The following is a 16,136-nucleotide window of genomic DNA, read 5'->3' on the forward strand; positions in this document are numbered from 1 at the left end:
AAGCGCTGGGGGGCTCTACAGCTTTTGTGCTTTCTAAAGCAGCCAAGCTCTCGCCGAACGGAGCTAAATGCAGCATTCCTTCCTTCCGGCAGCTTCTAGTCGAGCCTGCTTTTTCTCGGTTGTGCCAGCTTTACGTCATCTCTACACTGCCTTCTTCCTCTCGGCACTGCCTTATTTCGCTCCAGACCGGAACCTCTTTAAGGCACAGGCGTCGAGCTTGCTTCCGGCTCTAGTTCTGAAGTCGAGCACGCGGTGTGGTGTGGGGCATTCACCTAGCCGATACTGCTATTAGTTAAGCTCCTGGCTTTCTCCACTATCTATTTTGTCTCCTCCTAGCTTTCTGGGATCCATTTTTTTCCCCTGTACCAAAATATGACAAACTATTCTTGTCAGATGTCTGGTCTGCCCATCATTTGATTTGGGAGCTAATCACCTGGTTGGGATACAGGCCTCTGAGTGTGTCATCTTGCCTTTCTTATTCTTGGCTGGAATTATGTACTGTACATTTAGCAGCGCTGACTGAGTCCTCACAGATAAAGAGGTCTACACTGTTTAGTGAGGGATGAGAGAAGGAATTCTGGGTGTTCAAAGGCACACACGTGAAGGACAGCAGGCACCAGGGATAGAAAGACATAGAAATAAGAGGAGGGACAGGTGCCAGAAACATAAAGGAGGGGAATGAAAGCAAAGGCAAATGAGCACCAAGGAAGCAGAAGATTCCCAGAGGGACAGGACAACAAAGGGACCAGGAAGAGGAATGAAGATGGTGAGGGAATCATTTTCCAGGAGGAAGAAGGTACTGATGGGACTCATTTTGAAAGGAAGCAACAATTCTTTGTGAGAAAGTGAATTTGAGTATAGCACTTACCTCTGCTTGCCTTGGATCATATTTGATGAGCTGTGCTGTCAAATAGAGAAATTTGATTGGACCGTGAAGTCTCCGCCCCAAAGACACACGGTTTGTTTTGCAAGCGGTTCAGTCACTTTAAACTTCCGGCTGCCTATCAAAGCAGTGGCCAATGGGAGCACGCTTTTCACCCCGCAGCCAGCTAAGAAAAGGGAGTGGAGAGGGAAATCAGAGATGTCGACGATCATTGGCCACAGAGTGGTTCCTGCGCCCTTGACACCGCACATCTTCGAGCTTGGAGGAAGATGAATCTCTTTAGCTGAAAAGCTAGGACTCAGCTCTGTCTGCATTGTGCCAACTCAACCTGGAAGTGTCCATGAATCTGCCCCTGTTCTACACTACAGTGTATGTTTCTGATGCTGTATTGCTTCATTTCCATCCTGATGCGTCTGCCTCAGAGGCGAACTATTAATAAAAGCCCCACTTGGATCAGTTGCCCATGTTCCCTTCCTCAGTTTTAGGGAAATATTATAACCATGTTTTACTTGGAAAGGAGTTTTTGAACTACCAAGAAGAAATTATGAACCTCGGTGTTTATGTAGGAATTTCTAGACAGTTGCCAGCTTTGGAAATCTGTCTCTGTCTCTTTGTCTCTCTGTCTCTCTGTCTCTCTCCCCCGCCCCCTTTCTCTCTCCCCCTCCCTCCCTTTCCCCCTCTCCCTTCTCTCCCCTCCCCGCCCCTCCTCCTGCCCCCTGTGTGTGTGTGTGTGCGCGCGCACACGTGCGCGCGCGCATGCGTGATGTATATACCCTTATCTTCGATCTTGATGTTGTGTGCAGATAGAGATCTGAGGCAGCTCCCGCTCTTCCAGTGCTGGGCAGGGACACTGAGCCACAGCTGTTTCCCAGTCCTGTGCTGTTAAGCAACAATGCGCGGCTGATTAGATGCACTAAATGCATTTTTGACTTTAGGATATTTTCGACTTGTGATGGGTTTATTGAAACCCAACCCCACCATAAATCGGTAGGCATCTGTTTCCTAAGAGGACAAAGGGAACATTTCTGCATTACAGTCTGTTGGGATGCAAAGTGACTGGCTTTGGATGTCATCGCCTTTGAAATGTGAATTATTATTCTTGTTAGAAGTATTTTTATTCATTTCTGAATGTCTAAGTCTTGTTCTTCAACTACTGTGTCAGTTTCCAGCAAAGCAACAATATACTGGTTTGTTTTGGTTCATAGTACTTTTAAAAAAATACTCTTTTGTGTGTGTGTGTGTGTGTGTGTGTGTGTGTGTGTGTGGTGTATATGTTTTTGTGTATGCAAGTATATGTATATGTCTATGCCTATGTATATGTAGGTCTAGGGTGGATGCTAAATGTGTTCTCAATTGTTCTTTTTCTTAATTTTGAGACACACTCTCCCACTGAACAGATAATTCACTAATTTGGCTAGCCACTGATCCCCGGGACGGCCATACCCATCCCAGCACTGGTGTTACAGGAGCAGATCCACATCTGCTCTTTTGCATGGATGCTCGGGACCTGAACTCAACTCTCTGTTAAGTGCAAGTCTCTGGCTCCCAGTTCTAGGTGTTGCTGCCCACGATGAGTTGTCCGTGTTATAGCTTTGGCGTCTTACCATCATGGGGAGATACAGGAACATGTGCTTCTGTTTTCCTATCCTCAGTGAGGATGCGATTATCTAAAGCCTCCCGCTCGGCCATCGGTGTCACAGGCTGATCACTGTGCCTTAACTGCATAAGCACATAAGAGATGCTACCCATGGTCTAACTACTAGGATCCAGGTCCCTTTGCTACTATTCATAATAGTACGTGTTTACAGTAACACTGTAACAACCCAGTCTTAATGAATAATAATAACCTCTCTATATTTTACCAATCTCATGAAATTGCTATTCAAAAACACTTTAAAATAATCCTCGCGATATAAAACATGCTGGCTTTTAAGAGTCCTCTAACTAGAACCGAGATCTTTTCACGTTTACTGAAATCTACACAAATGTTCACACGGTGCCGCTCTCCCTCCGATGTGTGCTCTGTGTGTGCAAACCGAAACTATCGCCTGAAACACACCAGAAAAGAAATGGGTAAGTCGATGTCTCTTTGGAGAAATATTGATAACTCCTTTGGAACGATAATGCAATGTAGTTAAATTTCTCTGATAATTTTACTAACAGTCTTAGCATTCGCTATCTCTCTTCGCTTCTGTTCCACCTGGTTAACCAGGAGCATGGTTCTTCTAAGGGAGAAGAACTGCTAGGTTTGTAAACACTGTTGCTTGCTTATGGTTCACTTGTTTTCGTCACATAACCCACTGCTGAAGAACTGGAGGACTGGGCATGAATGAGACACAGAGATGAAGCCGCTCTTAACTTTCGTCCTGTGCATATTTCCTTTTCTATCTCGCTCGATTCCTTCCTTGAAGTCGGGATCCTCTTCACTGCCATTCTTTACGATTTACTAAGCATTTATTACACACCTACTGTGCTCCACATGCCAGGCTGGGCACGGAAGCTTCAGTAACGAGCCAGAGTCCTCACTTCCTTCAGAGCTTTGTCCTGGAGATAGGACCTGCTGCTGGATACCTAGGAGACAGGACACGGCTTAAGATGCTGGACACAAAGAGCCAGTCTGAACTCTCTACCTTCCCTTTGAGTCAGAGGTGCTGGGTATTTCCAGGGAACAGGCAGCCATTTTGCAGAGATCTAGAGATCTTCATGGCTATATCTTTCCTCACCCAATCAAAGCCATGGGGGTTTCCATCTCCTCTCATGGCAAGAAGGAACGCCGTGAAGGGAGCAGTGGTCAAGGAGCTCTCTCCCGCACGTTCGCATTTCATTTTGCTTTCATGCATTGTCCTGACTCAGATCTGGGTACAGGGAGACCTGGGAAGAAGGCACGGTCTACTGATTCCTCAGAGCCTCTCTCAAGCTCAGAGTTTCCAGTAACTGCCAGGAGGGAGGAGAAGGATCTTGTTACATCAGCCTTTGAGATAACCTTGACTTTCTGAATCTCATGTCCCAACTGTGTTCTCAATCATGGGCATTGACTTTGGGGCCTTCTTTTCTTCTTGGGGGGGGGCGTTTTTAAAGGTTTTTTTGTTTGTTTTTAAACAGTCTGGTCCCTGACAGGGGCCTCCTACCCCTCTGCAGCCTGCTACAGTTCTGAACGTCTCTCAATCTTGAGCACCTCCACCTCAAACACCAGGGTTGCTCCACCCGGTATCTTTGGGGGGGCTCCCCGCTTTCCATACCCCAGCTCAGACGGCATCATTAGCTTCTGCTTTTCCCCTTCACACATCCCCAGTAGCCCCTGGTCCCAGCCCTTGATGACCTGGCCAGTGCCAAAGGAGAAAACAAAGGGCTGGTTCTGTGGTAGGCTGCTGTCAAACTCCGTCCCATCTTCTAGCTTTCCCGTGGGCCTTATTTTCAATCAATGGGGATTTTATTTCCTGGTACTGGCACACCGAGTTCTCGGCAGCTGTATTATGTAGATTAGGGACAAGGGATTCTCAAAAATGGCACAATGAAATAACAGGCTTATGACGAATGAATGGGCTAACTTTCTAGACTAAGGCTGTCACCTCATGTCTCTTCCTCCTGCTTCCTCAAGACCGATGGCAGTCAGGACTGGGGCCCTGACAAAGCCTTCGTCAGATGAATGAATGGCCAGTGAATTCTTGGGAGGGTTAATGGATGGCTCTGGGGTCTTCTTCTGATTTGAAACAGACATATTTCTTTCTGAAAGTGCCTCCTTCACTCTTTGACTCCCAAAGCTTGTCCTTTAATCAGGTTCTACTTTCATTGCCGAGGGGAACTCAACCACACAGACATGAAAGCTATGCTTATGAAATAGGCGCCATCATTTACACAACAGCGCGCAATCCCAGCCTTACAGAATGGAGTCATTTCATTTCTTATCCGGTGCATGGAATAGGCTGGAGCTCTGCTGCTGACTTCACATCTTGATTATCTTACCTCTTTTTTGACTCTTTGAATCATTTTGGGACAGAGGACCAAGGAGAGCACTTCTGACCTGACTCTGAATGACTCTAGGGCGTCCATTGCTGTTTACTTTGTTCTTATAGTCCATCTTAAAACAATTGCTAATGTGACGAAGTTAGCAGGACTCTGGATCTCTTGTTCGCAGATCTTTACATTTTTCTAGAGGAACAATATGTTTCTACATATATATATGTAGAAATACATATATGTAGAAATACATATAGGTAGAAATACATATAGGTAGAAATACATATACATATAGGTAGAAATACATATATGTAGAAATACATATATGTAGAAATACATATAGGTAGAAATACATATATGTAGAAATACATATATGTAGAAATATATATATATATATATGGTTGTATTTTATACATATGGGCACGATCTCTCTGTGTATATAGACTTATATGTATGTATGTGAAATTCCATAATCTTGACGTTTTCGTAATACCTTCAATCATTCTAACGCAAAATACAGCAAAATCTACATTTGTGCATCATGTACATATACACCCATGACCACAAATATTCCTTTCCCACTTGCTATGACCTGTATCATCCTATTATTTTTTCTGTAAATTTCCAATACTGGGCTTTAACAAAATTACTCCCTTCAAGTTTGCATATATTTTTCCATTATGGCAAGTCAGTTTTATCACCCACTTAAAGTCCCCCCACCCCAAGCTTGCAGATAAAGCTGGACAGATCTGGATTTAAAAGTCTGCATTGGTGAGCACTATGCCACCGAGATAACTGCTAGAGGAGTGTTTTCAGATCGTTCATCGTCTCAGAGCCTTGTTTCTGGCGTCAACCACGCCCAGAGGACAAAACTATTCCAGAACACACACACACACACACACACACACACACACACACACACAGTAGACATGTAAAAAAAACACACTAAAACATGTAAAAAAAGTTAATGATTATTTTCTTTCCTTCTCCAAGGAAAATAAAATCCATAAAGGCATCTTTGAGGAGAGACAGTGACATGGTGTACAGATAATATTGTTTTCATGTCACTGATTTACCGGAAACCTTCTGTCTGTTAGCTGAACTGGAGAGAATGTTTCTGGTCACACTGGCTCAGGACTGATGGATCACTGTGCTCTGAGACTACAGAGCACGTACCGCCTTGCCTTCTGTAGGCTGCAGGATGACCAGCTTCTGTAGGCTGCAGGATGACTAGCTTCTGTAGGCTGCAGGATTACCAGCTTCTGTAGGCTGCAGGATTACCAGCTTCTGTAGGCTGCAGGATTACCAGCTCCGGGCAGCTCAGATTGCTATTCAGATCCATTCATTCAGGGTTCATCACAGTGACTGAATTCAATATTGTAAAGTAGCTAATCTTGAGAGATGATCTTCACAGTACCGAAGCGAATTAGGCGAGGTGAATTTGCTATTTTATGATTTGTTTTTCTTGCACAAAGCAATTCAAAATCTTTAGTCTTCAATTTGCCCGAGTCTTTGTTCAGGTCAGAAACTACAATCGATTTAGAAGCATGGAAAGGCGTATTGGTGATAGAGGAGAGCTGGGTGAGTACATTCGTTCCAAGGACTTCCTGTCCTAAGGTGCAATTTAAGGTGATATGAATGAGCTCGGCACTTGCTAAGCACCCCCACCCCCAAATAGGTGGAGAATGGCTCATCTCTAGTCTGCCAGCATGACCCGGGTAATGCGATAGTTGGCTCCCGGGTTAAGTATAGGCTCCCTCGCATCACACTAATGCAGCCGAATGTCGTCTTTGAGGAAGTGAGACCTGATCTTGTCTGAGGCTCACAAACTAGGGTGGCTGCCGATTGCAGTCCTGGTTGGCAAGGCAATCCAGGTCTCAGGCTTAGAACCACAGGAAACGGGGAAATCTGTTGCCTGTATGAACTTGAGCTGTACAACATCCCTTCAGCCTGTGACCACCTTGATCCAGACTCTTGGCCGGTGAAAACCATGGCCTGCTGGAGAGATTTACGTCAACTTGACACAAGCTAAAGTCATCTGAGGGGAGGGAACCTCAGTTAAGAAGATTAAGAATAGACTTACGCATGCCTGTAGGTCATTTTCTTAATTAGTGATTGATGGAAGAGGGCCTAGCTCATTATGGGTAGCTGCATGCCTGGGCTGATGGTCCTGGTTTCTGTAAGAAAGCAGGCTGAGCAAGCCATGGGAAGAAAGCCAGTAAGACACCCTTCCATGGCCTCTGCATCAGCTCCTGCCTCCAGAGCCCTGCCCTGCTTGAGTTCCCACCCTCCCTGCTTTTGATGATGGACTGTTGTTTCAAACTGTGAGCAAAGGAAAGAAAACTTCCTCCCAAGTTGCATTTGCTCACAGCAATAGTAATCCTCAGACACGTGGTAAATGGTGTCTGCTACTTAAACCATCGTCTGTGACTATTGGTTCCCAGCGTGAACAATGGAGTCAAGCCTTTTTTTTTATCTGCCTCAGACTTTAGATTCCCTTTTCAGTGTGTGAGAATCTTGGATAACGTCTATGAAACATGTCAGATAGCAGTACTTCAGTGACTTGGGAACTTGAACAGCATGCTGCCATGCTCCCACCTTGGTGATGATGGACTGAACCTCTGAACTTGTAAGCCAGCCCCAATTAAATGTTTCTCTTTATAAGACTTTCTGTGGTCACAGTGTCTATTCACAGCAGTAAAACCCTAACTAAGACACTTATCTTCCTTAAACGTATACCATATTGTCTACCACATAAGCTGGGGAGTCCACTTTTTAATATTGATCACTGAGATAAAAGCAAGCCTTGTCCCAACAGAATTTTCCAGAAGGGACTCCACATCTTGTTTTATGCTTCTTCCAACAATTAAGGTGCCTTTCCCCAGAGAAGAATAATATTCTAATGAAATATTATTACTTTATTATTATTGTACACTGAAGTAAATCTCTCTGTGTTGGTTATAAATACTCAGATGAGAATAATAGAATTCATCGTGTGAAAAACAGATTATTTAATATATAATGTAGGCAGCAAATCACAGCGGACGCAGCAGTTTCTAATGAGGACTCAGTGTCTTCGCATCCTGTGGGTCTAGGACTACGGAATCTGACATTCGGCACGTGGGGATTTCAGCTTAGCGTCTGCTGTCCGTTAGAAATGGGGCCTGAGATCCCCTGAGCTTCACAGTTCTTCTTCGTAAAATGGGACTAATAGTGCCAACATCGTAGGGCAAGTAAATTTGTGTGCAGATTAAATTTCCTAATGTATAATCAAACTACGATGTGTGACATTATTTGATACTCATTAAAAAGTGACTTTTTGGGGCTGGGGATTTAGCTCAGTGGTAGAGCGCTTACCTAGGAAGCGCAAGGCCCTGGGTTCGGTCCCCAGCTCCGGAAAAAAGAACCAAAAAAAAAAAAAGTGACTTTTTCCCTTTCAAGCCATAGCAACACAAAGACAGTCAGACACACAGACACAGACACAGACACACACACACACGCACACTTGCATACACACACATGCACACGCACACACACACATTGCACACGCACACACACATACACACACACGCGCACACTCATGCGCACACACACACATGCACACTCATACACACACACGGAGACAATAAGGGACTAGTGTTACTACTCTAATTTAGACAGAAAGTTGTTCTCTGATCTAATCATGACATTTCTTTCTAAATACAAATAGTGCTCATTCGTTTTTCGTAACGTGGGTTTTATATCATGGTATTTTTTTATTCATCTTGAGCTTATAAGGTTGTCCAGCATGCATTTTAAAACATGTGGTCTCTGTCAGTAAATGCTACAGGGCTTGGCTTGCTCTTACGAATTCTATGAACTATTTGGGTCTGCTCCTGGCTATCTGGGAGTGGCTTCTTTTCCTGATTGGGAGCAAATTATGACTGGTATTCTCTGCTATATGCCATTTTAAGCTTTTTTTAAAAACATTTATTGTTAATTTGAAGTGTGTGTGTGTGTGTGTGTGTGTGTGTGTATGATTGCTGTTGCTCTCAGACCACAAGAGGGAGTGGGATTATCTGGAGTTAGAGTTACAGGTGGTTAGGAACCACCTGATGTGTATTATTAGGAACCAAAGTCAGGTCCTTTGCCGAGGGCATTACTTGTAGCCATCTTTTCAGCTCCTTAAACTTCTTTTGATAAGACAGGGCTACTATGAAATATTGACACTGTAAATAGAATCTGCCTCCCTCCGGCAGTGGCGTAGTGTTTCCCTTAGTCTACAAGTAAGTGGGTCCCTGCGCCTTAGGTGTTAATGTGTTCTTAACACCTGCACCCACCACAAGATTATCATCTCATGATTTTTAGGACACCTGGACCATCTCTAGGGAAATGGCATCCTTCCGGGATGATTTCACAATTGATTAACCATGTGAAAAGTGGCTTGGTCATAGTAGAGACATGGCACAAAACCTGAACCCGACACAAAGAAGCTGTGTGATTTGGGGCAAGTTAATTTCCTTAGGGCTCAGTTTCACTGGTGTAAGCGAGGGCCTGGATGAATTAGCAGAGGTCTTTCTAGCTAACAGCTTCGTCTTGATACTCAGTTTTCTATTTACGAAAAATCTGCAGTCTGCTTTTTTCTTCCTTTTTGAAAATTGTTGCTCACACACACACACACACACACACACACACACACACACACAGTGGTCTCAGCATTCTGCAGTGGTTAGAATGCAGCTGGTAGGATTCAGAGCTTGGATCTGGGAAAGTAATTACCAAGATTCCAGCAAACAGTGGATGTGCATGTGTTTGCTTGTGTGTGTGTGCTTGTGCATTTTCATTGTGCATGTATGTATGTGAAAAGTGCAACCATATGAACCAGGATGTGCACATCAATTTTCATTCAACTCATGAGGAAAATATAGGATTATCGCCACCAAAGGCAATAGTTTTCTATTTCCTGACATTTATTTCTTAGGAAAAGCTGAAACACCTATATATTATCAGCAGCTTGCATACCCGAGAGAAGTACGAGATGGGAAATTTGCATATGTTCACGGTGCAAGGACGTTTGCAAAGCGGTGGAGCGAAGTATGGCACATTTACAGCAGTTACGCAAGGTTTGACGGTTAATTCACATTAACCAAGGTCTGAATTAGAAATTTTACACATAAAACTCAGAATGGATGTGGTATGGCAGTCTCCCTCCAGGGGCCTGACACATGCTCCTGTCTGGTTAAATGTGTTAACTACAAATGCGTACCTAGAAGAACATGTTTTCTCATCTCTTGAAGATGTGCCAAGGAGAGGATGTTGCTGGGAATAGACCCAAAGACAGTCAGTTTAGAGAGAGGCTAAGTCACCGGGGAGACGGGAGACCCCTTCAAATATTTGAAGTCGCAAGTGTCAATAGGTGAGCAAACCGAGCCTGTGCAGAATAAACACAGGATTGGCAGAATACACAGAGGATTGACAGCAGCTGCATCTCGATTCTGCCTGAGCAGAAACTCTTATCACTTAGAACTGATCCGTGGCTGCCCTCCTATAGCAGTCAGAGCTGCCTGGGTGAATGTTTCGGGGGGTCGTTGGTCTTTTTCGTGGGACGTCTTCATTTGGTTGTCCCTTATGTTTTTAAGTTTTCATCTGGTTCTGTGATCCTGTGGATTTCCCTTATTTAGAGGTTAGCAGTGGTTTTCATGAGAGTAGCTTCTGGAGGGTGTGTGACCGAGTGTTTAGCTGTGGAGGGAGACATCATTGAACCGAGTGCCACACTGGGAACAATGACTGGGTTGAGCTGGAGTTTGGGCAAGCCGTCAGGATCAACACCGATGTGTGACAGCAGCAGCCCGCCTGGGAGTGCTGGATTCACACGTGGAATGCCTACAAAGGGAGGTCCTTACCCTTTAGATTCTCCTCTGAGCACCAGTCAGCAGGCAAGCTTCTTTGCCAATGGTCAGATCATACTGTTTTCTTGTTCTAACTCATACACTGCAAATGGTTTTAGCTATGCAGACATAAAAATCATGTCGCAGATGGGAGATTTTATACTATATTTGGATATGAAAAATTGTAATTTAATTGAATCTTAAATTTATAAAAGTTTTAGAGACTCCTTTTTAAAGACAAAATAAAAAAAATTGAATTGTGGTCGATCAAAACTTTTGTTATTTATAGTTTAGAAAACAGCTTTCACTACTGAAGTTATTACATATTATATACATACACATGCACATGCAAATACACATGCACATGCATGAACACACACACACACACACACAAATGATTCAAGAAGGCCTTTTTGAAGACATGAGTAGTAGATTTTGTTAAGGTTTGGTCTTTTGCTTGTATTATAATGCTAAATACTGGTTGTCCCCAGGGACTGGAGAATCTGCTTGTATACAATGCCATGTAACTTTGCCCCACCAAGTTATCCCTGATTGGTGAATAAAGATACCAGTGGCCAAAAGCTGGGAAGAACACAGATAGATAGGGTTTAGGGTTTTGGTTCCTAGGCTTGGGGTCTGAAGAGACCATGAGGGAAAGGAGAGAGAGAGAGAGAGAGAGAGAGAGAGAGAGAGAGAGAGAGAGAGAGCGAGAGAGCGAGAGAGCGAGAGAGCGAGAGGGAGAAGGGGAGAGAGGGAGGTAGGGAGGGAGGGAGGGGAGGGGAGGAAGAAGAGGGGGGAGTGGAGAGAGGGAAGGGGGAGGGGAGGGAGGAGAGGGAGAGGGGAGAGAGAGCATGGGGTAGGTGAGTTATGGAAACATGGCCACGAGGGCTGACCAATTGTAATTAAGAGCAACCCAGGTGAGATATATTAAGTTATAATTTGGGGTTATTGATGGGGAAGCAGATTCTAGTAGTTTAAAGGGTAGAATCAGCCCAGCTCTAGTCCTGATGAATACTTACTATCAATATAAGGGCTGTGTGTCTTTTACCTGAGAAGTTAGTGGTAACGGACGGCGTAGAAATCCCCGACTTGAGATTAAATAACCAGTACAAGACTTAGGATGATATTCACTTGAGTCCTTTTTTGGACGACCCCATTCTGAACTCACACATTTCAGTGTATTCCACTGCTTGACTTAGGTCATATGATACCTTTGTTGCTAAGGCAGTGTTTACCTTCCAAGTGTAGACCGAACAGGAATCAGATACATTTGGGCTTAAATTCCAGGTTGGTGTTTTCTTGCGTTTATTGGTGATTTCTGATCTAACACACACGCCCCGTGTCGTGATTGGCTGTGTTTCCCAAGTTGGTATTTTGAAGCCCTGCTTCATAATTTAAATGTGGCACTTGAATCGTGCCTGCCAGCCTTCGTGTAAAATGCTTTTGCCTTGTCTCTTAAATAACGACCTCAAAATATTTAGTGTCAGACAGAACACTCTCTGCCATCAACGTTCCGCACTGCTCGCCGACCTATAAACAAGATTTAGGTAGGAAGTGTTGACTAATTGCGTTTCTGGCACCACACTCTGCCAGTAATTTGATCATAAACTCGTGGGGCCTTTTTCTCCTACCTTGAAACTTCAATAAAACTGGGTGTTCTGATAGAGTCTGAGGGAGAATTATAGTTCTTGTTTGGAAAAATACAGCGGTTAGTCCAGCTGCTGAGATAAATCCCTGCTAAGCAGGCTTTTCCTAACTGTGCTTTGGAGAGCAGATGAATTGTTCTACAGAGCTGTCCGAGTCCTATCAGATCCCCAAATCCATTCTCACAGTGATATTTCCTCACACCCTCTCTTGTTGTCTGCCCTTCTCCGTAATTCTTCCATATGCCCGTGAGCTAGATAGCAAAACAAAAGTAGGCAAAATACCCATAAGGTCTTATGTATGGATGTTCTTTATTAGGAAACGAAGTTAGTTTATCTCAATTCCTTTATTTTATTTTATTTTGTTTGTTCCTGAGGGTAATGCACTCTGTAGGCGGTGATGCCTCATTTCCTTGGTCCTATGACCTCACGACCCTGTACCATATACAACCTACCATGATTTCCTTTTTGTTTTCTTGGAAATAAAATCACATTATGACCTTCCATGTATAGACGTCCATTGTCTTTCTGTCATTCTTTCCAGCAAAACCCAAATGCTGGTAAAACCCGTTTCCTCAGGTGAGGCACAATGTTGCCACTCCACTGTCCCCAGCCACCTGGGAAGCCCAGGCAGGAGGTCACAAGTTGGAGAGAGTTGGAGCCCTCCGGGCAAGCAAATCTCTTTGGATAATAAATCCGCTGGGATAGCTGATGGAGGCTGGAGAGAGAGCTCGTGGTCAGTAATACCACAGCACCAACCAGAGAGCACACCACTTCACTGCTCCAGAGTTCTGGACATCTATATCACTCTCCCACGAGGCTCAGGAAGAGGGTGCTGAATGAATGTGAGAGCCAGAGATTTCGAAGCATCGGGGTGAAGAGTGTCTTCTGGATATGACAGGACCACCACACTCACGAATCCTCAGCTGCTGTGTTTGCCTGCACAAGATCTGCGCAAGATTAACCTTGTCACGATTCCAGCATGGATCAGGCAGGGGGTCCTGACCCCCTACATGCGCTAGCTGAAGAGCTATTGACACTTGATGGAGGTGGAGCCAGTTTTAAGGATGTGGCCCCTGGCAGGTCAACTGCTCCAGCTGCTGGCTCCAAGTTCACAAGTATGTGGGCAGCCAACACTGGACTTGATGGGTTATTAAAAAAAATTAATAATTAAAAAGAGGACATGAAATTGGGCAGTGTGTAGGAAGATGGATTTGGCAAAAGTAGGGAGGAAATGTGACCTATCTGCACTCTCAAAGGATGACAGTCTCAGAGAGTTAATAACAAGTATGTTTTCAGAAAGAAAGCACATTGGAAAGAAAAACAGGCCTCTGTCTGGAGTGGATACGGACAAGAGGAAATAATGGGAGGGAAAAAAATATCAATATGACTTCCTCGCTCAAACCAAGCAGCATTTAAGCCCAAGACTGCAAGACAAATGTAAGGTTAATGTTTATAAAGTCTAGAGCCTGTTAATTTGGTGATATTTCTAAGACATTGATTAGATTATTGGCTTCACTAGTAGACGTGAGTTAGGGCTTTTGAGAAAGATCTGTGCTAGAAGTAAAACATTTGCATCACAAGTAACAGCATGAGGTTGAAACACACTGCTTAGACTGCATACGGCTTTTACACCCTAAGTTTCTCAGTGCCCTTTCCTGGCAGACTCAACACTTGCATAGTAAACATGGAGTGGGGTTGAATACAGTTCCATGCAACAAACATATGAGGCACGCGGTGCTAAATCCTTTAGGACCTGGGGTGCTTGAACTAGCACGCTCAAAGGCAAGGAAGCTGAAATAGAGGGCGAAGGTTATTGGGTATCTAACGATCATGATGCAAATGAACTGCTACAGACAGAACCAATCGCACGGACACCAGCTCTGTAAATACCAGCCTGAAAGAAGATGTAAGAGCTGAAGCGCGTCAAGGACCTAAGCAATCTAATACAGGGTTTTGGGAGGCTGGGGATGTTGGGGGTCCTTCACTTAGCAGTGCCACCTGCGTGCCTTGGCAGACAGAAGTCACAGTCAGAAGTGCTGTCCTGGGTGGGCTTCCGGAAGAGAAAGCTGGCCCTTGGGCTGTGCCCATGGCTGAGTCTTCTCATGGTTCCACATCCTGTGCGCGGAAACCATTTGCAGTTCCTGTGGCCCAATTAACGTTCCCCATCAATTTCACAGATATCAAGGAACGGTTCCAACCCGCGAGCCATGAGAGCACTTCCCGGCTTCAGGTTATTTTAGACACAGCACACTTGCCTGGGAGCTTATTTTGAGAGGCACCATTTTATCAACGAGCAAGGCGCAAAGGAAAGAAGGTGCCTTCAATACAGTCTCCTTTCCGGGTTCTGACAGCTCCTAGGAGCTAATGCACATCTGCGTTGCTGTGAGAACCTTGCTAGTGAGAACCTGATAAGAATCATAAATAAACAAGAGAAGGAAGACTACATTCTTCTTCTTTTTAAAAAACAATTTAGTTACTTTCATCCCATATAGTTACAGACAGTTGTAATCTGCCGCGCGGGCAGTTGGGAATTGAACCCAGATCCTCTCAGAAGAGGAGCCAGTACTCTTAAACCACTGAGCTACCTTACGTTTAATCACCATTTGAATTCCACTGGCAAGAAATGGCCGAAGGTGAGCCTGGAGCCCCAGGCCTAGGAGCAGCGTTTCGTGGTTCTGCCTCTGTGGATAATGCACAGAAAACTCCAACCAGAATACAGAGAGCAGGAACGGAGGGGCGACGCCATTCTTTTTAAAACTGGAGAGTTGTACGGTGAAACTGGGCACTGAAATGTGTTAGCAGAAGGAAAATTACCGGTGGGGGAGGGCCCAGGAGCGGCAGGACCCCTGCCACAGACACCGCTGGACCCTGAAGGAAACAGACCGGATAAACAGTTCTCTGCACCCAAATCCCGTGGGAGGGAGAGCTAAACCTTCAGAGAGGCAGACAGGCCTGGGAAACCAGAAGAGACTGCTCCCTGCACACACATCTCGGACGCCAGAGTGAAAAGCTCTCATGGAGAACTTTCCCTCGGGATGGAGACCCTCCAACTCCAAAGACCAGACCGAGACACCACAGGATGCAATCAGCAAGAGGATTTGGTTTATTGTCAGGATACACAGGCACAGGCACCTGCGGGTGCTTCAGTCACTCGGGGGACTGGCGCGCCCCATGGAACCAAGGATGGGCTTTTATAGGATTTTGGGGAGCAGAAGCAAGCATACAGAAGCAGATGCATGGTTACAGGGATATAATTGGTGGATTCTAATATGGCAAGGGTTTAGCCCGGGGGCAAGTTTCCTAGCTACCTTCCTGAAACATAAGGACTGACTCGGCCCCCCAAGGGTTCAGCCCGGGGGCAAGTTTCTTAGCTACCTTCTTGGAACATAACGACTGACTCGGCCCCCCACCAGGGTGTGGGACCTCTCCCGGGGCTTTTTTTTCATTGTCAGGTGCTCAACCGAAGTCGTCCTGTTGCCAGGCCTTCAACCAAACACATCCTGCTTGGCAGCTGCTGTGTACTCAGTGTTCTAACCTTTCCCTGAACCAGTCATCTTAAGTACAGCCTTGCAAAATGGCGTTACTGCTGCTAAGCTGGGGTCTTTCAAGAGGAAAAAGCCAAAGACCATCTGGAACCCTGGTGCACTGAAGCTTCCGGAAGGGGCGGCACAGGTCTTCCTGGTTGCTGCCGCTGCAGAGAGCCCCTGGGCAGCACCCCACGAGCGAACTTGAGCCTCGGGACCACAGGTAAGACCAAATTTTCTGCTGCAAGAAAGCTGCCTG

The 16,136-nt window shown here is 45.1% G+C and overlaps 2 protein-coding genes across 8 annotated transcripts in view; one reads left to right on the forward strand and one right to left on the reverse strand.

The window, feature by feature from the left end:
- The window catches only part of Mapk10 (mitogen activated protein kinase 10), a 291,857-nt gene that overhangs the window by 177,602 nt on the left and 98,119 nt on the right, over positions 1-16,136 (forward strand). The gene's annotated exons all lie outside the window — the stretch shown is intronic.
- LOC120096701 (peptidyl-prolyl cis-trans isomerase FKBP2-like) lies at positions 3,952-4,601 on the reverse strand. Its single transcript, XM_039092885.2, has 2 exons — positions 4,453-4,601; positions 3,952-4,290 (listed from the first exon to the last, which is right to left on the reverse strand). The coding sequence occupies exons 1-2, from the start codon at positions 4,599-4,601 to the stop codon at positions 4,026-4,028; spliced, it is 414 nt and encodes a 137-aa protein (XP_038948813.1). The 3' UTR covers positions 3,952-4,025.

This window comes from Rattus norvegicus, chromosome 14 (genome assembly GCF_036323735.1).
Source record: "Rattus norvegicus strain BN/NHsdMcwi chromosome 14, GRCr8, whole genome shotgun sequence".
NCBI classification, from domain to species: Eukaryota; Metazoa; Chordata; class Mammalia; order Rodentia; family Muridae; genus Rattus; species Rattus norvegicus.

Bases quoted from the DNA above. Each gene is read 5' to 3' on its own strand.
- LOC120096701 (XM_039092885.2), bottom strand. From the start codon at position 4,601: ATGTCTGTTTCAAATCAGAAGAAGACCCCAGAGCCATCCATTAACCCT. The intron at 4,291-4,452 runs GTGACAGCCTTA...ATTGAAAATAAG, and splicing joins GCAGGAGGAAGAGACATGAG to GCCCACGGGAAAGCTAGAAG.